The following is a 22,458-nucleotide window of genomic DNA, read 5'->3' as shown; positions in this document are numbered from 1 at the left end:
TGTTAGATTGAAGTGAAGAAAACTGGTGCACTGCCTGAGACACTGGACAGTATTGATAAGAGCGTTTGCTTGTTGGGTGACTGCCCTATCCTGAAAGAAGAGACTTTTTCCTTGAAACTGGACTAAGATTCTTGAGTTGCGAGTTGTGCAGCTCCACCGTGGAAACAACAAGAGCCTGCCTGAGAGGCTCAAACGGACACAGGGAGAAGACTCCCCTCTGGTTGGTTGTACAGCGGCTTCAGATTTCCCAAGGACGACTTCTTTTTGTCAATAATGTATCCCTTTAGTTGTCCCATTTTTAAGGAGGAGCAGCCCTTTGCAGCTCTTCGTCCTAATTCCTATGACCCTGTATGGTCCTCCTGGTCCCAGATATGATTGATGTTCTAGCCCTCATAAAAGGAAAATGTAACAGTGAATTGGAAAATGTTTTTATTAGATATGTGCTGTTAGCTATTCTGAAATTTAGAATGAATAGTCACTGAAATGCATAGGAGGCCTAAAAATGTTTACTAGATGATTTTAGGATTTGTTTTAGCTTAGGACTAAAAAAAATGATAATTTTGTTTGTAATAGTGGTCATTAATTATGACCCAATGCGCGCGCATCCGAGATGGCCACGTGAGCACAGGGCTCCTGAGACCCTCGCCGCCCTCCGTATAAATCCTGAACGATATCCTGATCACGAAGACGGGTTATTGGAGATGAAGTCCGGCTGATGGAATAGTCGTTTTGAAAAATTGAATCGGACACCGGGAACCGCTACTACGACATCCTTAACTTTCGAGGTCCACCCCAAGGCGAAGCCTGGGGTTCGAGTCGCAAGGATGCCCAGGCAGTAGTTGAACAACAACGGCCTGTTGGGCACAGCCTGCTGCCTGGAGTTCGCTTTCGGTTTTGCTTTCGGTTACTGGCCCAGTCCTGTCTGGAGATCATCTGGTTGCCTGAAATCTAGCTGAACTCTGTGGATTTACTGTGTGCCAACGGTCTCGAGCGTTTGTGCGCTGGCCCACAGCTCCTGGCGCCTGCTTCTGAGGACTCCGGTGGGTCGACAGCGAAGGGCCATTCTCACCAGGTCCCACAGGCCTCTCGGGGGGCACTTTGCCCAACATGGCAAGCAGGCCCGATACTGAGAAGCGGAAAACCAAGACGGCACTCCGGGGGGGAGCAACTCAAACAAACGTTATGGATCGGTATACCCAGCCTAAGGGGTCCCCCGGTGCTGTGAGTAAGACTCTGGAGGAGGTAAGGGAGGACCCGGCTGCGTCGATCGAGTTGACCCTGCAAGATGTCATGGGCGCCATTGCTGGTATCAAGACCTCCATCGGCCAGCAATATGAGGCTCTCGCCCTTAAGCTCGACACCGTAGCCATTGATGTCAATTTGATCAGAGCTGACCTATCGAAAACGAATGAGAAGGTCAAATCCTTAGATCTAAAGACCTCCAGCCTTACGACCGATGTGTCCGACTTACAGACGGAGATCGGCAACTTGCGATCCTCCAATGATTTCATGTCTCGTCGACTTGAGGATTTAGAAAACAGGGCCAGACGTAATAATGTACGTATTATTGGGGTCCCTGAAAAATCATACAATTCGGCTGCAGATCTACTTGTAGAGAACCTCATTTTAAATCATCTCGCCCCCAGAGGCCTAAGTAAATTCTTTGCCGTGGAACGAGCGCACCGGGTACCGGGTGGGAAGCCGAAGCCGGGTGCCCCTCCGAGGCCGATTATTGCCAGGATTTTCAACTTCAGAGACGCTATCCTGCAGGCATCGCGGGTGGGTGGCCCAGTGAAGTTCTAAAACTCAACAGTGAGCTTCTACCCGGACTTTACCCAGTTCGTTCAGAGACAGAGGATGGGGTTTCAGGGGGTGAAGCGACGCTTGGGAGACATGGGCCTGAAATATGCGATGCTGTTTCCAACCAGGCTCCGTGTCGAATATGAGGACCGGACGTTTTTCTTTGACCACCCTGAGAACGTGAGTAACTGGTTGGATACTTTGCTGAAGCGGAGCGATCAGACAGAACACTCGGGTGGAGCAGAGGGTGGCGTGCCAGAGCAAGAATGACAATGTGGTTCCTGATTTCCGAACATTTAACATACCATGCAGCTTGGTCTGATATTTTTCATACTTATGCACATATGGCGCAATACCCGAGGGTGGTGGGGGGAGTGGGACTCTTTCCTCCCCTGGGTTTCTTTTCGTAGACTAGTTAATGTTTTTGAGTTTAACGCAGTGGTGCAGGGTGGGGGTGTTGTAACGGGATTATGTTGGGGGGTGGTAGGGGGTGTTTGGGATTGTTTTATTTCTTCTCAAGGCAACATCGATTCTTCTGTCTGTGCACGGTGTTTGACATGGGGTGGATTCTGCATTTTCTGCTGGGATGGGGTTAGTGGGTTGAAACTGTTGTGCTGGAATGTCAATGGGTTGGGGGATAGGATTAAGCGGGGTGTAGTGTTGTAACTTTTGAGGCGCCTCTCCCCTGATGTTGCATTGTTGCAGGAGACGCACTTGATTGGAAATACTTGTCATGCCATGAACCGGCGAGGATATCGTCTGGCTGTACACTCTAGGTTCACTACTGGCTCTAGGGGCGTGGGCCTCCTTGTTAAGAACTCCCTCCCTTTGGAAATAGACAACGTGACCCTGGATGAGAGGGGGCGCTACGCTGCAATCACAGGGAGGTTGGAGGGGAAGACTGTTTTGCTGGTTTCCGTATATGTCCCGCCTGGTCTACAGACCTCGACTTTTGCAGATCTCGGGAGTATGATACTCGGGCTCCCAGATGGTCTTCTGGTGATGGATGGAGATTTTAATTCAGTTGTCTCCGGGAGAGTAGATCGCTACCCCCCCAGAGACCTCACCAAGTCACAGTCCTGGTTAAGTGGGTTTCTGGAGACTCTGGGTTTGCTAGACTGTTGGAGGTTGATGCATCCTGGACAGACACAATACACCTATCACTCTGGGGCTCACGGCAGTCTCTCCAGGCTTGATTATGTCTTTTGTGCCGGCGGCGCAGGCCTCCTCTGTCAGGGAAATTAGACATCTGGCTCGGGGTATATCAGATCACTCCCCATTGTGGCTTCAGATCGGCACTAGTATGAGTGTCGAGGGACGAGTTGCCCCGATCAATCCCTGGTACCTCTGTGACCCCAACACTCGAGCTGCCTTGATTGAGTCCCTTGATCAATATTTTGCTGAAAACGAGGGGTCCGTGTCCTCCTCTGTCTCATTGTGGGAGGCATTTAAGACGGTCATCCGAGGACAGACATTATTGTTAATTGCAAGCGCTAAGAAACGTAAGAATGAGGAGGTGGTCCGCTTAGAGGCTGAAATAACTGAGCTAGAAAGGAACCTAGAATTGGGTGTGACTCGTAACAAAGTTCATGCCCTCAGCCTCAAACAACTGGACTATAGGGCCCTGGTGACGGATGTCGCAAAAGTCATGAGTAGAGAGCCACAGGGCAGGCTGTATGATGTGGGTGATAAGGCTGGGAAATTGATTGCTTGGCTGGATAAAAGGGAGAGGGCGAGTCGTGTGGTTCCTGTGATTGAGAAATTTGATGGAGTGTGTGTGACTGATCCGGCTGAGATTGTTGAGTGTTTCGCTGAACATTTTTGTAAGGTGTACTCTCCAGTCTCTGATAGACCGGAGAAAAACTCCCATCTGTTGTTGCGTGACATTGCATTGCCTCGCTTGTCGGACCTGGATAGGGACTTAATGGAATGCGGCATTCTCAACTGACGAGATAGCCCTCGCTGTGCGCTCGGGCAAGGCCATGGGCCCTAATGGCCTGCCCATCAAGCTATACAAGCTGCGTCCTGACAAAATGGCACCCTATCTCCGTGATATGCTCTTAGAGTCGCGAGACGTTGGCTCCCTTCCTCGTGATCAGAGTCTTGCTTTCATCGTAGTGATCCACAAGGAGGGGAAACCGCGAGATCGATGTGCGTCGTATAGGCCCATTTCACTCTTAAATGCCGAACCAAAGATTCTAGCAAAGTTGTTGGCGAAACGCTTGATAAAAGTAATTAGTGACTTGATTCATCCGGACCAGTCCGGTTTCATTCCACATCGCAATACAGTGCTTAACCTGAGGCGTTTGAATGGTGTTCTCGCGAGGGCGGCGTCGCTGCGTGAGACGGCCATTTTGGTTTCTCTGGATGCTACAATGACTTTTGATACGGTGGAGTGGCCATACCTTTGGGCTGCTCTTACAAAATTTGGCTTTGGTCCGGGTTTCATTAGCTGGGTGAAACTTTTGTATGAGGAACCGTTGGCACAAGTGGTGGTGAATGGTCGAGTCTCCAAGCCTATTGTGCTCGAGAGGGGTACGCGACAGGGCTGTCCTCGTTCCCCTCTTTTGTTTGCCCTTGCCCTGGAGCCCTTGGCTGCCTGGTTGCGATGGGAGCCCTCTATGAAAGGTATTCAGTGGACCCCGGAGTTTGAGGATCGCATATCGCTCGGCGCTGATGACATTCTGTTGTACCTTACGTCCTCTCGTAAGTCGTTGAATGTATTGTTTGATGTGCTCACATCGTTCGGCAAGAACTCCGGTCTTGTGATCAACTGGACCAAGTCCTGTGTCTATGTGCTGTCGGATGGTGCTCCCCCTCTGCCGCGTCGTTGTCCTATTCAGGTGTCGCTATCGGGATTCAAGCACCTGGGGATCTTTATAACCCTAGATCCTGTGGCTCGTTATGAGCGTAACCTGCTCCCCCCCCCTCCAGAGGTTGAAAACTGATGTTGCAGGCTGGCTCAGATTACTGCTTTCACCGCTTGGGCGCACGGCCCTCTTTAAAATGATGTCCTTACCGCGATTTCTATACGCGCTCCAGAATACTTCGATGTTGTTCCGGCGAGTTATTTTCGTGAGGTGGAGAGTTTGCAGAGGCGATTGATTTGGAATGGACGCTTGCGTATTGCCCTCTCCAAGCTTACGCTTCCTTGGTACGACGGGGGTATGGCACTTCCGGATATCAGGCGATATTACTGGGCTGCTCAGTTGGGAGCGATTAATCATGGAATGTATAGACCTGCCTCTAATCCTGCATTCGAGATGGATAAGTACCTGTTACCGGGCGGGGATTACAACAGGGCCCTTTATTCCAAAGCAGTGGGTAGGGAACTCTCGGGACCTACCAAGATAGCAGTACAAGTGTGGTATGATGCGAATACGACAACGGGGTGGGGGGGATCGCCTGACCCGTGCGACTCCGCTTTATGCGTCTGAAAGACTGGGTTCCCTATGGAAGACTAAAGGATTTGAAAAATGGGATATGATTGGCATTAGCAGGGGGAGTGACATATGGGTCAGGGGTAAAATCAAGACCTTCGGGGCACTGAAGGTAGAGTATGAGTTGAGTGATAGAGAATACTTCTGTTATGTCCAGATTACCCATGCGCTGCGTTCGGTTTTTCCTGAGGGCATGGACATTCCCGAATCCTCCCCACTAGAAGATCGAGTGCTTGACGGCCACGTGCCCGACAGCACCATTTCTTTGATAAATAAGAAATTGATTATTAATTGAGCGGATCTGTTGGTGCAGCTTCGAGAGGTCTGGACTAGCGATGGTTTGGAATTGGACGAGGAGGACTGGCAATCGGCGCTATCCTCGCCGAAAGAGGTCGCGATTCCGTCCCGTCTCCGACTTGTTCAAATCACCTACACCGTGTATATGTCACCGGCCCGCGCCTGATACACATGGGTTATTCAGTGGATGGGTTATGTAAACGTGGTTGTGGATTGGTTGGTACCTTCCTCCATATAATTTGGGAGTGCCCGGGAGTGGTGGTGTTTTGGAATCGTGTGCATGCTGTGATGGAAAGAGTCACAGGGGTGGCATTGCTGCCCGAAGCAAGGCGTTGCCTGTTGAATGTCTGGGAACCGAATGACTATGACGTGGCACAGACTCGGTGGGCGACCCTTGGGAATATGATTGCTAAGAGAGACATTGCGCAGTTGTGGGGCTCCCAGCGGGCACCCACGGTCTTGGCCTGGAAGGAGAACATGGACTGGTGTATGTTTAGAGAGAAGACGGTATATGTGGCACGAGGTAGACCCAAGAAATGGAATCAAATTTGGAGCCAGTGGAACTCCTACCGTGGGAACACATGCACGCCTCAGTTCGTGGAGACCCCGGAGGTTCCCCTCTCCCCCTGATCCGACATTCCAAGTATTGTGTAACTGGGGAAACATCATTAACAACGAAGGCATTACTACGCGTAACGTTTACCACGAGGCACTTACCACGTAAACGTCTTTTCAACGCGTATGCCTACAACGATCGACTTTACCACGAAAAAAAAAAACCTGTAGTATTAAAAAGGGGGTTGGGGGGGTCTCCCCCCCCCCATAAAAAAACGATCCCGCCGTGCCGAAGAAATCAGCGTCGTAAGAGAGGAAGCGGAATAAACTTCCGCTTCCTCTTTACGACGTAAGAGCGACGTGGTAAAGATGATGAGGGGAAAAAGAATTCCGTGATAACGCATGCGTGGAAAAGGCATGCGTTGCAACGGAATTCGTGGTAACGACATATAACCGTGTAACTGTTATGATCACTGCTATTGTTTCCTCACTGGCCTCCCCCCCCTATGTCAACGAAGTCTGTGTTAAATTGCTCTGCGGTCTCCTTCTTTCCTGAACACTTGTAGAAAGTAATGTTTTATTGCCTTGTGTGTAAGTTCTTTTTTAATAAAATAAAAATTATACAAAAAAAAACAATTATGACCCAATGCTCCGTTCTCTTTGTATTCCTGGTTATAGCTTATATATACCCGCTTAATGAAATGCTTAGAATAGAAAATGCCCACCTAGCAATGAATTAGGAAATTGATAAAATTATGAAAATTAATGTGTAAATATTTTCTATGTTCCTACTGGATCATAGGAATGTCTTCAGCTAATGCTAAAACAGTCGTCTGTCGTAAATTGACAGCAATGGGTTAGCATTTAGCTGAAGCCATCCTGTATTTAGAAGTTATCTTATCCGCTTGATGAAAGCCATTTTGTATTTCTGGCAGCCATTTTGTTTGCCATGTGCTCGCCATGTGCTCTGTCCTACCTTTCTGTTAACTGCTCTTGAAATCTGCCTAGAGACAAACTATATTCAGCATCTTCCACCTTCGCACATACCCAGAAGGGCCTAGCTAGTAGAATGCACCTGCTTCTCTAGTATAACTGTCAGGCTATTTTTGCTGCTGTATGGAGAAGTAACTGTCCTCCCACTTTGTTGAGCAAGTATTCAATTCAATTCAAAGAATCTTTATTCGGTGATTAAAAAACACCATAAAAGCACACACATATATACATAGTAAAAAAAATTAAACATTTCCAAGATCCTTTGTACAGAGTATTAACAAAGTATAAAATACAAACGATGAGACAGTGTATGACACTTAAAAGGGATAAAATTAGAAACATTTCATTATTCTCCCCTAGTAAGCCTTAAACGGATCGCTACCTTAATAAAATTCATGATACTACACAATGTTAAGGGGTCTGAAGCTTTCTGTAGAAATACTAGTGCCGCCCTAGCGTGAACCAATTTGTTTTTTTTTTTAGAGGTTTACAAGAAATCTGCGCCTGGGCATTGAATAAAAGGGGCAGAGTAAAACAAAGTGAAGGGAGTCCTGCGGAGGCCTGTTGTCGCAGCCGCAGGGCCCCTTCTGTTCAATTGATGTAGCAAATCCTGCTGGTGATGCCAACAGAAATGGGAGAAGGTTCAGTCTGAAACGGCACATCAAAAACCTATCCTGTGCGTTATGCATGAGGTACAAGTATGGCTCCATACCCTCCACGCTCTTCACTAGGTTATGGGCCCTCACTGTCTTTTTACACCCTTCAGCCTCAGCTCTGCATAGGTTTTTCCGCTCTAGAAAAATTTTCCCTACTTGCAACTTGTTCTGGGCTACAATTGTTGCAGGGTTAGTAAAGAGGTTCCCAAAGCCTAGTTCCTCTAGGGTGTTCTTCACATAATGGAGCCAGGGAATGCGCATGCATTTGTCCCTCTCTAAACAATCCAATAAGACTTCTCTACTGAGTGACGCATCAGGATTGACCCAGATTTTTAACCAGGCTACAATGGGCCTCAGTTTTACCAGGTCTTCTATATGTGGCCTCCCTAACTCCCTGTGGGCAATCAATCCAGCAGTACATTGAGGTACCCTCAGAATTGATTTCAAATATTTATTTTCTTCCCGTTGGATTCTTGTGGTATTGACAAAGCCCCATACTTCTGCCCCATAAATTACTTTGGAGCATGATACAGAGCTATACAAGTTCATCACCTGTTCCGGGGACCATCTTCCTAGCCTCCTGCCATAGCTAGCTATTGCCCCGTTAGATGCAATCATTTTACCACAACGCTCCTCCACCAAGGAATCAAACTGTAAGGCGCCATCAAATGTTACACCAAGATAGGGAAACGTTTTAACCTCTTCTACAATGTGACTCCCTATTGTGTAAGTGAATTTGGAGGTAGTTTTTTTCCCCGCCAGGAGCACATAGGATTTACCCAAATTAACATAAAGGTCCAGTGCACCCATGAACTTGATGAATCCATCGATCAAGATTTGTAAGCTCCTGGGTGTACGTGCAATCAGCACTGCGTCATCTGCGTAAAGCAGAACAGGAATATGACGCGGCCCGACCCTTGGGCAATCTGCCTTTAGACCTAACAGAAATTGCTCCAAATTATTAATGTAAAGGGAAAACAAGAAAGGGGCAAGAATGCAGCCTTGTCGGACTCCACTCATACAGGGAAAAGAGTTAGTCAGTCCCCCCTCCCTATTGAAACGGACCTTAGCCGTGGTGTCGCTGTGCAATTCCCTCAATATATTAATTAGGCCACTCTCTATCCCCATACTAAACATCATGCCCCACAATTTCTCCCTATTGACGTGGTCAAATGCCGCTGCCAAATCCATGAAACCCATATAAATGGATTCATCACTAGCCATGGTATATTTGGCAGTCAGCATGTAAAGGTTCAGGCATTGGTCACTAGTGGACCTCCCTGTCCTAAATCCATATTGAGTGTCCGAGAAGATGTTATTTTCTTCGGTCCACTCGGACAGTCTGTTAAGAATTGCCCTTCCCAAGAGTTTTGCTGACACATCAATCAGGGAAATCGGGCGGTAGCACTTGGGGTCGTCCCTGTTGCCCTTCTTAAAAATCGGCACAATTACCGCTTTGGACCAGGACGGAGGCAGGCCACAGGAAATAGCAGTGTTGATGACCCTTGTCATTAGCGGGGCCCAAAGTTCAATGCTACTCAAAAACAGATCTGGGGGAATTCCGTCGGGCCCCGGGGCTTTATTTTTAGTCAGACCCTCTATCCCTGCAGTGATCTCCTTGATGGTGAATTCAACCGGAGGAGCCTGAGTTGGAATAGCCGATAACTCTACAGTAGTGCCAGGCTCATGGTTATACAGACTCCTATAGTGGGTGACCCACTGTTCTGGGAGGATGTTAGCCCCTATCTCCGGGGTGTCTTTTTCCTGGAAAGTTGGATTATTAATAATTTTCCAGAAACCCGCTAGATCCTTTCTTTCCCCTGCTTCTCTTAAATCTGCCCATGCTTCTGCCTGTAAAACAAGTTTCCTCCTCTTAATCTCTTTTTTATAATTTTCTCTGCACGCCTTAACTTTATGGGGGACCCTTGGTTTAGATTTAAGACAGCTTTTCAGCTCCCTCAAAGCTTTGGAGCAATCTTAACGAACCATCGAGGATTCCCGTGGTTCTTTAAGGGCACACTAGTCTTTAGTAGACCGTCGATCAGATTAGCAATCTGATCGAATGCATCCAGTAGCCTCAATCCGTGAACTTCTGTGTCTAAACAGTCATTGATGGCAAGTTTGCCGGCGCCCACCAGGTCCTTATAAAACTTTCCCCCATCAATTTTGGACCACTTTAGTCTCCTGCCTTGATCTGTTGCCCTCTCAGTGATTGTGCGTTGGACTCTATTTCTTGAGCCCACCCTATACAACAACTCCAAGACAAGAGGGTTATGGTCACTGAAACCACTCCATTCAATCCCTGCACTGATTATCTTATTTATCAGAGATGTTGAGACCAGGATATAGTCTATAAAGGATGAGCATCCTCTGCCCTTAAAAGTGGGTGGGAGTGTACCATCCTCCTGCGTCCCCCATCATGTTAATAGTATGCTCAAGATCATACTTGAGCCGGAGCGTACTGAAAGCTAGCCCTGACGGCGTGTGGGAAAAGTGCGGCCCCTTCTCCATGGGGCATTGGGACCAGTCTGTATTTATTTGAACCAGTGCCGGGCACAGATGGCAATTATAGTCTCCCATAACCAACAGTGCATGTGGCTGCCCCTTTTTTTGGCCCGTTGTTTCCTGACCCAACCTATGATCCAATTCAGCGGCAAGAGGGGTATGGGTTCCCGCTGTCTCATTGTTGTAGATATTAAAGGCTACAAATCTAAGCCCCTTCCCGGAGAACCTAACTGCCTGAATCCTATGGGAGTTCCAGTCTAGGCAAGAGCAACTGCCCAACTTAGTCATTTTGCATTCTTACATGAGCCAGGACTGCCCCTTGCATTTATGTTTACTATGTAACCCTAAGCATATATAAAGCCCCAGTTTTCTGTACTCCTCAGACTGCCTCATTCAGTTGCTAAGACTTCTGTGTGACGTAGTCTCACTCATTTGAGGTAAATAAAGATGCTCTTTTATATTTCAGCTTCTGTGCCAATTTCTTCTTTGTTGGTTTAAAAGGACCAAGTATCAGTGGGACCACTAAGAAGGTTATTTGATTTCAGCAGAAGGACAGCAGTTCCCTTTACAGGGTTGCCTAAATATCTACTGAATACTGCACTGAAATAACATGGTGCCAGATTAATTCTATGCCTTCCAAAATATTCCCCTGAATCCAAAAAGCGCTTGAATTGCATTTACAATCAGCTGAAAGATAAACTGAACTCTCAGTAGTCTCTTGTTGTCTTGCTGTTCTTCCCCTCCAATAGCTGAACCTTAAGGAACCCTCCTCAGTGGCATGCTTCAAATACCCTCCTTAATGGCAGATATTTTTTCTGTTGTTTATGGTAAATTGCAGAACAGTGCCTCTTGCTATTATATTGACCAGTGACCATCTTTCCTTTGGATAACAATTGAAGACTGGGATGTTATCGAAATAGTTTTTCTGGCTCTGAAGCAACTTCAACTTATCTGTAGTGGCAGGACATCTTTCACAGCATCAGCGTTTTAACTAATACACATATCAAGTAATCAAATCAATATGGAATGAAAGCAACTGAGAAACTATCCCACTGAAAAAACTAGCCAAGCACATCAAATGCTGGAAAACATCGACAACCACCCCAACCTTTAAAAAATTAGTGTGGAAGACGGTGAAACTACTCTCATTGTTGGAGGACAAGGCCGCACTATCAAAGAGAGCCTATGGATGGATGACTCTAAACACATACATGAAGCCGGGCGCCCAAGCTTATTTTAACCTGGGATTTGACAAAAATATAAAAATTGCCTTTATGAAATATAGATTTGGACTGCTCCCCTGCGCACAGCATCTTCCACCATGGCTACGCAATAAAACAGGCTCTTTGTGCCGATTATGCGGAACAGCTCGGGAAGACCTGCTGCATTTACTATGCTCCTGTAAAGAACTCCTCAAAGAACGAAAGAAATTGCTGAAACAACTTTTTAATTGACAAGGGATTCGAACAATTAGGTAAGCTCTGTTGGCATGCTTCGCACCTAGGGATCCACAATTGAACTGCAGAGAAGTAAAGTTTTTTAGACTGTGCGGAAGCAAAATGCCAGAAATGGAGACATTAAGAACCTAGTCGGAAAAAATACAAGTGAACGTGCAAGGCGGCTCTGAGGACATTTTTAACTTAAGCAGATAAAACTGACAAGTCACTATCCGGCTATATTTGATCAAAACTAGCAAGCTTTCTTAGCATGGTTTTAGATATAAGTAACATGAAGGAATAAGTTTTATGTATGTATATGACAATTTTTAATTGAATATATTTTCTGTACTGCAACGGTTTTAATTAACTATGCAAATAAAATTACTTACTTACATGTACAACTTGATGCATCAACTAAAATGCATTGGGTTGGAGAGCAAACGTAACCCAATTAATGGTCTGCTCCATTTTGGACTTACCTTCAAAAAAGCTTCTTTCTGCTCAAGGTGCTTGTTAATCATGGGGGTTACATGGTCTGTTTCTGAATTGGGACCCAGCTTGTCTGCTCCTCCACACCAGTCTTCGTCCCTCTTGTACTCCTGTTCAAGGCTCTCAAGCACACTGCACACCTACAGAAAGCAAGGGGTGTATTTTGGTGACTGTTTGCTAGGTCAATAGATGTAATGTGTGCCAAGACAGAAAAACAGTGCTCCATTGCAGAATCATGCCATCTACATTACACCAGTTACCTCAAAGTTGCTTCATTATCGGATTCACAATCAGAGAACAATACCTCTTAACAACTGAGTTGTAATAACAGAAGGCCTCCCAGGACATGATTATAAAGTCTATATTTTTTAAAAGCTTTAGTAGATTGATTTTTTATCTTCTCTGACCATACTTTAATATAACATTTGTAATTCTGAAAAACAATATTATACCTTATGTAACAATAGAAAATGCAACACATACAAACCAAAAATTATTAGCATGGAGCGCTCACAGACGACTGAAAAAGCACTTTTAAAATACAGTCACAAATTTGTCACAACTGTGAAATCTGGTTGGGGAAGGGAGAGAGGTTTGCTGCTGACCCAATCGCTGTTTGTTAACCACCACTGCAGATCCTTTGCAGTTCCTTCCGAGATCTGAACCACGTAAGTGAGATTTCCCCGATGCTGTGCCCATTGGAACTTCAAGTCCCAATGCAGAGCCCGCACACGCCACCTGTCGTGTCTTACCAACAGGATGCAGGGAGCCATGAGACCTAACCGCCTCAAGTCAACCTCACCGAAATCCAGGATAGAGGCTGAAATATCGTAATCATAACGTTCCTATCCTGGAATCGCTGCTCGGGAGGATAAGCCTGAAACTACACTGTGTCCAGAACAACTCAGATGAAAGAGAGCGTCTGAGAAGAAGTCAGGTGTGACTTTGACACAGTTATAGAGAACCCCAGCGAATGCAGGATGTCCACCGTAGTCTGAAGGTGATAAATGACTGCCTGGGGAGAGGACGCCTTCATCAGCCAGTCATCTAGGTAGGGGAAGTCTGACACCCCTAACCTGCGCAGATGAGCTGCAACCACCGACATCACCTTGGTGAACATCTGAGGGGCACTGGTAAGACCGAAGGGGAACACGGTAAACTTGAAAGTGCACGTGGCTTACCTTGAACCGCAGGTAACTCCTGTGGCCCAGCAGGAATAGAATATGAAAATAGGCATCCTGCAGTCTCCTGGGTCTAGAGCAGACAAGACCTGTGCCAATGTGAGCATTTTGAATTTCTCCTTTTTGAGGAAGAGATTGACGGTCCGAAGTTCTAAAATTGCCTGAAGCCCCTTGTTGTTCTTCGGAATCAGATAGTTGCAGGAATAACAGCCACTGCCTACTTCTGAAGCTGGGACCCTTTCTATAACTCCTTTGGCCAAAAGAGCTGCAACTTCCTCTTGGAGCAACTTTAACTGATCCGCCGCCTCCTATTCCGCTTGAGTTTGCGGAATAGGAGGCAAAAAGAAAGGAAAGGAAGAGAATAGCCCTCCAGAACAATCTGCCAGACCCACTTGTCTGTTGTTATAGATCTCCAGCGGGGGAGATGATGATTAATTCTCCCACCCACTGGAGTAGTGTGGTCCTGCAGAATCAGCCTAGGAGTGCTTGTAGGCTGTAGCTGCTGTGGGCAGTGTGGTAAACGACTTCTGGCCTCCATTCTGAGGATGGAATGCAGCGCATCCACGTCCACGCATGGCTTGAGTAGTCTGAGCAGGGCGGTGGCTAGGATAGGGCTGATGAGGATGGAAACCCCTTCCGTTGACATGAAAGGGGCGAAAGGAAGACTGAGCACGAGGAGTGGAGGAGAGACCTAAGGATCTGCCCGTAGCTCGAGAGTCCTTGAACCTGACAAGGGCCTAGTCTGCCTTTTACCCAAAAAGACAGGTTTCATCAAAGGGCATGTCCATCAAATTGGCTTGGACATCCCCCAAGAAGCCAGTTGCACAAAGCCAGGCATGGCGCTTCTAGGCCACTGTCGTTGAAATCGACCTACCCAGCGAATCGGTTGTATCCAAACCACACCGTATGGCGAATTTTGCTGCATCTCTTCCGTCCTTGACAGCTTGGAAAAGCGCAGCCTGGGCCTCCTCCGGGACTTGTGGGTGCACCTGCGCAACCATCTCCCAAAGAGAGTGGGAGAAACGGCCCAATAAGCATGCGGTATTCACCGACCCAAATGCCAGACTGGAGTAAGAAAACAACTTCTTCTCAAATGAGTCCAGTCTCTTGGATTCCCTATCCAGAGGGGTGGAAGGGAATGTGCACTGGGAAGTAGAGGCTTGCACCATCAAACTTTCTGGGGTGGGGTGTTGGCTGAGGAACTTTGGGTTGCCTAGAGCTGGGTGATGGCAGCGTGCAATCGTCCTATTCACAGGAGCCCCTGTGCTAGGCTTGGACCATGTTCCTAGAAGGACATCCTTAAGTGCCTCATTAAAGGGAAATAGGGGTTCAGAGGTGGAAGCCCCAGGTTGAAGCACTTCGGTCCGGAGATTAGTCCTGACCTGCACTGAGGGCAGCTCCAATCCAAGGACCTCAGCTGCCCTCTTAACCACCATGGCATTGGACACCCCCTCCTCCGTAGCCACTGTAGGCAGAGAGAGCATGCCAGTGTCTGGTTAAGTATCCAGACCACTGGTTTCCCAAAGTTCCCCCTACCAGTCCATAGTCTCCTCAGCGACATCCTGCTTCTCTAGTAGGTCCCCAGACTCCTCCCATTTGCCTCCTGAGCCCAGCATGTCCACAAACTGGTCCGGCCACAACATAGAACCCCTGGGTTCTGTCGACGTGGGAATCAGCATCAATCAACATAATTCTGGCTTTATGTCGCCTGGGATGAGGAAGGGGCTTGCGCCGCCAACGGGCACTGGCGAGGTCGCAGGCACCAACTTCACGTTTTACGCCTGGGGAGGTCGCATTGGCACGACCGGCGTCGACCCGGATTGGATCCCTGAGGCCCCACTGGCGCCATTGCCAAAGCCGACGGCGTTGAACTCAACGGGTCACATCCGACCCTGCGGGGCCCGAGGGCTCACCAATGGGATTGTTCCACTCAAATACGCAGGCATTGGCCTCATACCACTCTTTAATTTGAGCGGGAGTCGCACCAGCTCCCAGAAAAGGTGGGATGCGTAAAGTTGACTAAGGCTCCGGCTCCGCAGAACCATGCCTAGAGCATCGGTGCTCCTTACCTTTCTTGACAACGGACACCAACTGAGGTGAAGACTAAGTCGCTTGGACTTCTTCTTCTGCTTCTTCCCAGAGTGTCCAGATGACCGAGAAAGAGGACTTAGGGATTTGAGAGCGGTCCCGCGACCTCCTCTTCTTCGAACAGCAACTTGACCTCCTCGGAGTCTCGCAGTGTTGACTGCCAGGCAACGAGCAACTTCATCTCTCGCTCCCTCAAGGTCTTCGGGGCCATCGCCCGACAGTCTGAACATGACTTCGAATCGTGGTCGCGTTCAAGACACCACAGACATACGCAGTGGCGATCAGTGACCGACATCATGCGGGAACAAATCCTGCATGGTTTAAAACCTGTGTTTCTACCAGACATCCCTCGCACATGAAGTTGTATTTCCAAAATTTTGAGAAAAAAGCCTGCCAAAAAGAGGCAGATGGGTAGCTCTTCCCGGACCAGCGGTTAACTGGCGCAGAAAGAAAAGAACTGATGTCCGCGCGCCTGGGTGGCGCCTATATAGGCACCACAACGTCATAACCAATGCTACTGACGCCGTCAACGTCACGCGGAGCAGAATGGAGCCACCCTCTGTCACGAGCAAGGGGTATTACTTACCAAAAGTTTCCAGATCCAGCCTGATGCCTGGGAAATTCAAATGTAAGGAATCTGCAGGTAGAAGTCTCTATCAGATCTCAGAATATATACAAAGAATTATAAAGACACATTGTATCTAAAGGTGCTCCAAGAAAATGTGCAGTGAGAAAGCTAATTATATTGTGCAAGTGCTATATACAATGCATATATACAAAGCTAGCGACTGACATGAATGTAAAACGCAATGACAACTCAGAATCAGAGTATGGAGTGAAAGATCCTGATTCAAGTCAGTCCTTCCGCATATTTGTCACTCCAATATACATTATTTTAAAACAGAGCCATCATCAGGTCCAAAAACAAGGTAGCACCAGGAAAGAGAAAATCCATCACTCGAGTTGAGCATATTTAAATAGGCCCTGTTTAAAGATGCATGGTTCAGGCCCCATTGTGATCATTTGTTTGATCCTGGGCTCCTTTTGCTCCTGGTGGCAAGCCCTAGCCACCTGAAACCTATGCAGCAGGCTTCCTTGCCTTTCAAGTGGCACACTTTGAGGGGAGCTGATTCCACTGGCTCACAGTGCCAACTTTTCTCCTTTAATTAGCCTTTTAGTGCTCCTCTCCTCCTGCTGGAGCAAGGAAGTCCACATCTTCCCCCAACAGGTCCTTAGTGCAAATAAGGGAGCCAGCCTAACTGGCTCTAGTGAGACCAAATGGTATATCCAATTCAAGTGTCCGTCTCTGCCTTTATAAGAGCTTTTAAGTGGGGCTGGAGGTTCTAGAAACAAGTCACTCCCCGCCAGTCCCAGGGTGCCACATCACCCTTTCACTCAGGTCCTGTCTCACCCTCCTGCACAGCATGCTGGAACAATCCAGGTTGGTGCCTTCATGTGATCTCTGTGCATACCTACTCTGGGGGTCTCAGCTCCACCCATAGCTGACATCACCGACTGGGACTTTCCCTACAAAAGTTCACAAGGGAACCCATCCTGCGATGGCTCCAGATGTCTGGGCTTTCCCAACCCTGGTGCAGTGTGAGAGCTAATTAACAGATTCAGATTTTCTTCCTCAGTCCTTCATCCTCAGGAGCTGAAGTGGGTCCCTTGCTCACTTTGCCACTGTATTCAAGATAGCCTGGCTGATCAGGGTTATGAACCCGAAACCGGTCCCAGGATGCTTGTTTCCGGTCCAGGGAAGACATGGCTTGGCAGTTCGGGCTGGACTGTTCCCATGAGACACAGGGTCAGACTGATATGCATATGGCCATGTCTGAACTGGGGTGGTGGATTGAGCTAAAGAAGGATGATGGATTAAACCCAGATCAGTTGACTGGGGGTGAGGGTTTGATTTGCTCTAACGCTCCGCCCATCATCCCCTTTGGTAGGAGCTGAGTAAAGCACACTTAATTTCTCCTTTTGTGTAGGGAGGCCTTTGTTCCCACTGCTGGAGAGCAGACTAATTAACTTGGCCCAGCAGGGTGACTAAAGGCTTGGATTCAGACCGTAATTTGAACCAGAGAAATAGGACAATTCTGGACGACACTTAAGGTGTAGATATAAGTTCTAGACTTACATATTCAAACTTGGTGCAAATGTTTTTGCCCCAGTTTGATACCTCTCTGGATTTTCTAGGCCAAAGGGAACCACACTTCAAGGTGGATTCTCCCCTATGTGTATAATTACAGGGGCACTGCAGATAAGTCAGTAAACTCTGCTGATCTTACCAATATGTGCCCACTAATATTATAAGCAAAAGACACACAACTGATGGACGGAATGCAGAACAAATCAAAACATTCACCCCCAGTCAAGAGGTCTGGGTTAAATCCATCATTCTTTTGCTCACCATGCCACCCCAGTTTAGACCTGACCATATGCAAATCAGTCTTGACCCTGTGCCTTAGGGAAAAGTCCAGCCCGCACTGCCAGGCGAGGTCCTCCCTGGACCGGAAACAAGCAACCTAGGACTGGTTTCGGGGTTTCTCCCCATATCAGCCAGGGTAGCCCTAAGTGCGCTGCATATGCCCAGACATGGGCCCGGGCTCACTGTGCCACTGGATTCAAGCTATCCTGGCCGATAAGAGAGAGAGAGACAAACAGAGAGAGAGAGGACATTGGCAGGACACGGGACAGAAGAAACATTCTTTACTTGCTGCCCCATCACTATAGTTCCTCGATAATTCTCTTTGGCTTTCCGGTCACACTCTTTGGACAAGACTTTTCAGTTCCTTCATTCGCTATCTCTTCAACCTGGTCTCATCTCTCGCTCCTGTGTGATGTCCCCTCCATGCTGTCCATGGCTTCCTTTTATACATGTTTTGCGTTGCTCTTAGGCGCTGCCTCTCCTTCTTCCCCATCTGATGTCTGTAGTCCCTCGAAGTGTGCGCTGTTTCTGGTGAATTGGTAGGGACCTGCTGCAGCAGTTATCATGGGCCTCTATTTTTGTTATAGTTTGCGAGTCACTTGAGAAAAAGCTGTCCGACTTCCTTGCTTGTCGTTGATACACCAGCACTAAGTCTCCTAGTTTCAGCTGTGATGGCGTGGCATGTTGCTGTGCGTCTGCATACTGTTTCGTTTTTCTTTTTGCCTCTTGATCCTTTGCAGCGATGCTGCTGTGATCGGGTGGAGCTTTTGCCTCCAGCTGGGGCAATCTCGTCCTACTTTTTCTTTCCAACACGAGTTCTGCTGGACATCGTCCTGTGGAGCTGTGTAGTCTTTTAATATTTGGCACACTGCTTCTTCTCCTTTTTATTTTTCAATTGTTCACTCTGTTCCTTTATATATGTCTTTCTTCCTTTTCTTCTTTTATTTTTGCACTTTTCCTTGTCATTTCTTCACTTTTTCACTATTGCCTGACTTTAAAATGGCCACCTAGCTTTCCTTGATGCTTATTGGCTGTTTTGCCGGACTTCAAAATGGCCACTGTGATCTCGCAAGAGCAAGATCCACTATTTCCTATGGTGCCTGACTCTAAGAGGGCCACCAGAGCTTCTCCCTCTGTTATTGGCTGTCCCACCTGGTTTCAAGATGGCCGCCGATTTTTCACGAGATTTCAGTTTGAAGTCTTCGTGGGAGGCTCAGGACTTTCAAATTACTCAGCGGGTGTCTGCAGTCACACAGGTGAGTACCGCTTGTTGGTGGGCAGTTGCAGGGGGTTCCTTACCGCACTTCACGTCGGGGTGGGCTCCCGATCTCGTTAACTTCTTGTGCTTGCCAAGCAGACCAGGGTGGGCTCCTGGCTCCATGATTCTTCATGCCATCGGGGTGGGCACCCAATGTTGCGTTTTCTTTTTGGCAAGCGGATATGGGTTGACTCCTGGCTCAGTGACTCTTCTTGCGACCGGGATGGGCACCTGACAGCGCCTTGTTTTTTCGGCAGGTGGACCAGGGTGGGCTGCTTGCTCCGTGAATCTTCTTGCGACTTGGGTGGGCACCCGACGTCAACGTTTTTCGTTTTGGCAGGTGGACCAGGGTAGGCTCCAGGCTGAATTTTGTTTGCTGTTGCGGGGGCACAGGGAAAACGTGCCTGGTGGTGATCTGTTAATCCCACCTTCATGTTGCCAGATGTCGTGTCTCCAGACTGTCCGACCCCAAGTAACCTCGGGACACAAATAGGGGTTTGCAGTCTTTTTATCTGTTGTGTTCTCATGCTTGTAGGCACGTCCTCCTACTTCTCTGGTCTCCTCGAACTGCCCTGTCCTTTTCCCTGACCGGAAGTGGTGTCCAGTGGCTGGCCCCTTCCTTTGGTCTTCCTAGTGCCCTCTGCATTTCGATACAAGATAAAGGACAGTAGTCTCACATGCTCAGCACGCATACGTGTGTGCACACGCGTTCACGTGTAAGCAGCCTTGTGACCTCTGCCCCAGCTGCGTAGTAGAAGCCTTATCCTAGAAGGTGGATACTGGTGCAAAACATGCGCAGTCCATTTACCATGTGATTACTGTGGGTGAGTCTCACCTGATTACAGTTGGTGAGACTCTAGGAGTGAGACTCACCCACAGTACAGGTCAAAAACCGATTGTTCAAAAAGCGAAAAATCCAGGGAGATTTAATAGGCAGAACCCATTTAGCAACAGTCATCCTACCACCAAATATAATTAATAAATTCTAAAGGAAAGATGTTTGCCAAGTTATTGGGACATCAATTCATTTAATTCTTCCAAAATTAGTCTTGGAACTGAATGACTGTTTTGCCACTTGCTGCAACACTATCAATCATACTAATCTTATGTTTACTCTGATGGATATAGCAAAGATAGAGAAAATGCCCATGATGGCTAGATTTAGACACAAATAATACATCACATTCGACCTGGTTTGCTAGGATTTCTTGTGCTCCAAGTTTTCATTTCAGTTATAAAAACAAAGTATAATCGATTGCTCACAGCCCCTGGCTCTTAAGTTACGAGCAGACGCACAGTAACTGGGCATACAGATAGGGTCTACAACCCATATTGCGGATGACATTGTTTTAAATCAAAGACCTTCGGTCTAATCTGGCCTCCTTTGCTGAGATCTTTGAAACCTTTGAATGTATATCGGGCTTAGCCATTAACCCGGCCAAGTAAAAATTAATTTTTCTTCCGCAAGCATGCCTCCCCTACAGAAATCGCATTGGGGTCCACGATGTTGCAGGTAGCTTCGCATAAGTTTAAGTACCTGGGCATTCATGTACACAGGACCCCCGCTGATATGTTGGAAGGCAACCTTAATAGAGCAATCAGAGCCCTGCGTTATAGCAATACCTTTTGGACCACGCTCCCAGTGTCCGTGATGGGCAGAGTAACTATAACAAAAATGGCAGTCCTCGCGCGCATAATTTATTACTTCACAAATCTGCTTCTGTTAGACCCACAGACAACCTTTAAACTTTTGAACACCTTGCTTATTTACCTAGTCTGGGGGGATGGTAGGCGAAGGATAAGCCTCAACAAGCATTGGAAATGCAATAGGTCTCGCAGCATTAGAGTTAGTGCTTTTAGAATTGTTTATGGTTTTTTTTGTAAATCTTTAGCATTTTTGTTTCCTGTAGCCAATGCTAAAGAATTAAAAAAAAAAAAGCCATAAACATTTCTAAAAGCTCTAACTCAAATGCTCCGAGACCTATTGCACTGTGTGAGGGTGAGGGGTTGAGGGTGAGTGAGGGTGAGTGAGGGTGAGGGTGGGTGAGGGTGAGTGAGGGTGAGTGAGGGGTTGAGGGTGAGTGAGGGTGAGGGGTTGAGGGTGAGTGAGAGTGAGGGTGAGTGAGGGTGAGGGTGAGTGAGGGTGAGGGTGAGTGAGGGTGAGGGTGAGTGAGGGTGAGGGTGAGTGAGGGTGAGTGAGGGTGAGGGTGAGTGAGGGTGAGTGAGGGTGAGTGAGGGTGAGGGTGAGTGAGGGTGAGTGTGAGTGAGGGTGAGTGAGGGTGAGGGTGAGTGAGGGTGAGTGAGGGTGAGGGGTTGATGTTGAGGGTGAGGGGTTGAGGGTGAGTGAGGGTGAGTGAGGGGTTGAGGGTGAGTGAGGGTGAGGGGTTGAGGGTGAGTGAGGGTGAGTGAGGGTGAGGGGTTGAGGGTGAGTGAGAGTGAGGGTGAGTGAGGGGTTGAGGGTGAGTGAGGGTGAGGGTGAGGGGTTGAGGGTGAGTGAGGGTGAGGGGTTGAGGGTGAGTGAGGGTGAGGGTGAGTGAGGGTGAGTGAGGGTGAGTGAGGGTGATGGGTTGAGGGTGAGTGAGGGTGAGTGAGGGTGAGGGTGAGTGAGGGTGAGTGAGGGTGAGGGTGAGTGAGGGTGAGGGGTTGAGGGTGAGTGAGGGTGAGTGAGGGTGAGTGAGGGTGAGTGAGGGTGAGGGGTTGAGGGTGAGTGAGGGGTTGAGGGTGAGTGAGTGTGAGTGAGGGTGAGGGGTTGAGGGTGAGGGGTTGAGGGTGAGTGAGGGACCGCAAAGCTATGGGGGGCAGAAATACCACAGGAGGGGGCTATAGCATAAATACCACTGGGAGTTGATAGAGCGGGAAAACGGCCAGAGATTTGCAGGGCAGAGAGAGCACCACAGCGAGACAGCAAGGTGCGAACTCTGTGAGATATTGTGACCGGCGCACGGTGGGGCATTCCCAGGGTAGAAACGCACTGGGACAGTGGCAGGACAGAGAACCCGCGCGAAGCTGGAATGGCAAGAAGATCTCTGGGGTTGGTATGGGTTGAGTACCACTAAGGCTGGTAGGAGGGGTGTACCACGTGAGACTGGGGAGTGTGAAATAGGAGCAGCTTTGTGAAAAACGCCGGACGGTGGTCCGTGGAGAATTTGGAGATTATTGAAAGCATGGCGGCGCCCCCAGATGTTCTTGTTCTGCGTACAGTGTTGTGGACGCGCAAATAGCCGGAAATACGTGAATTGCTCACGGCAGCAGCGGCGGTGTTGTTTTTGGCATATGCTGCGCTGCGGGAACGTGTCGGGGCGTTATTTCTTGTGAGAATATAATGTACA

At 48.1% G+C, this 22,458-nt stretch overlaps 1 protein-coding gene across 1 annotated transcript in view; it reads right to left on the bottom strand.

Annotated features, from left to right (window-relative positions):
- Positions 1-22,458, bottom strand: part of TRIO (trio Rho guanine nucleotide exchange factor) — a 5,246,815-nt gene that overhangs the window by 2,988,195 nt on the left and 2,236,162 nt on the right. The window contains exon 18 of the mRNA XM_086965300.1: positions 12,165-12,314. Within this exon, the coding sequence (XP_086821426.1) occupies positions 12,165-12,314 (150 nt within the window). The remainder of the gene's footprint in view (positions 1-12,164; positions 12,315-22,458) is intronic.

The sequence above is a fragment of the Lissotriton vulgaris genome, chromosome 4_1, assembly GCF_964263255.1.
Source record: "Lissotriton vulgaris chromosome 4_1, aLisVul1.2, whole genome shotgun sequence".
NCBI lineage: Eukaryota > Metazoa > Chordata > Amphibia > Caudata > Salamandridae > Lissotriton > Lissotriton vulgaris.
Note: the sequence above shows the minus strand (reverse complement) of the source record. Positions and strands in the feature narration are given on the sequence as shown.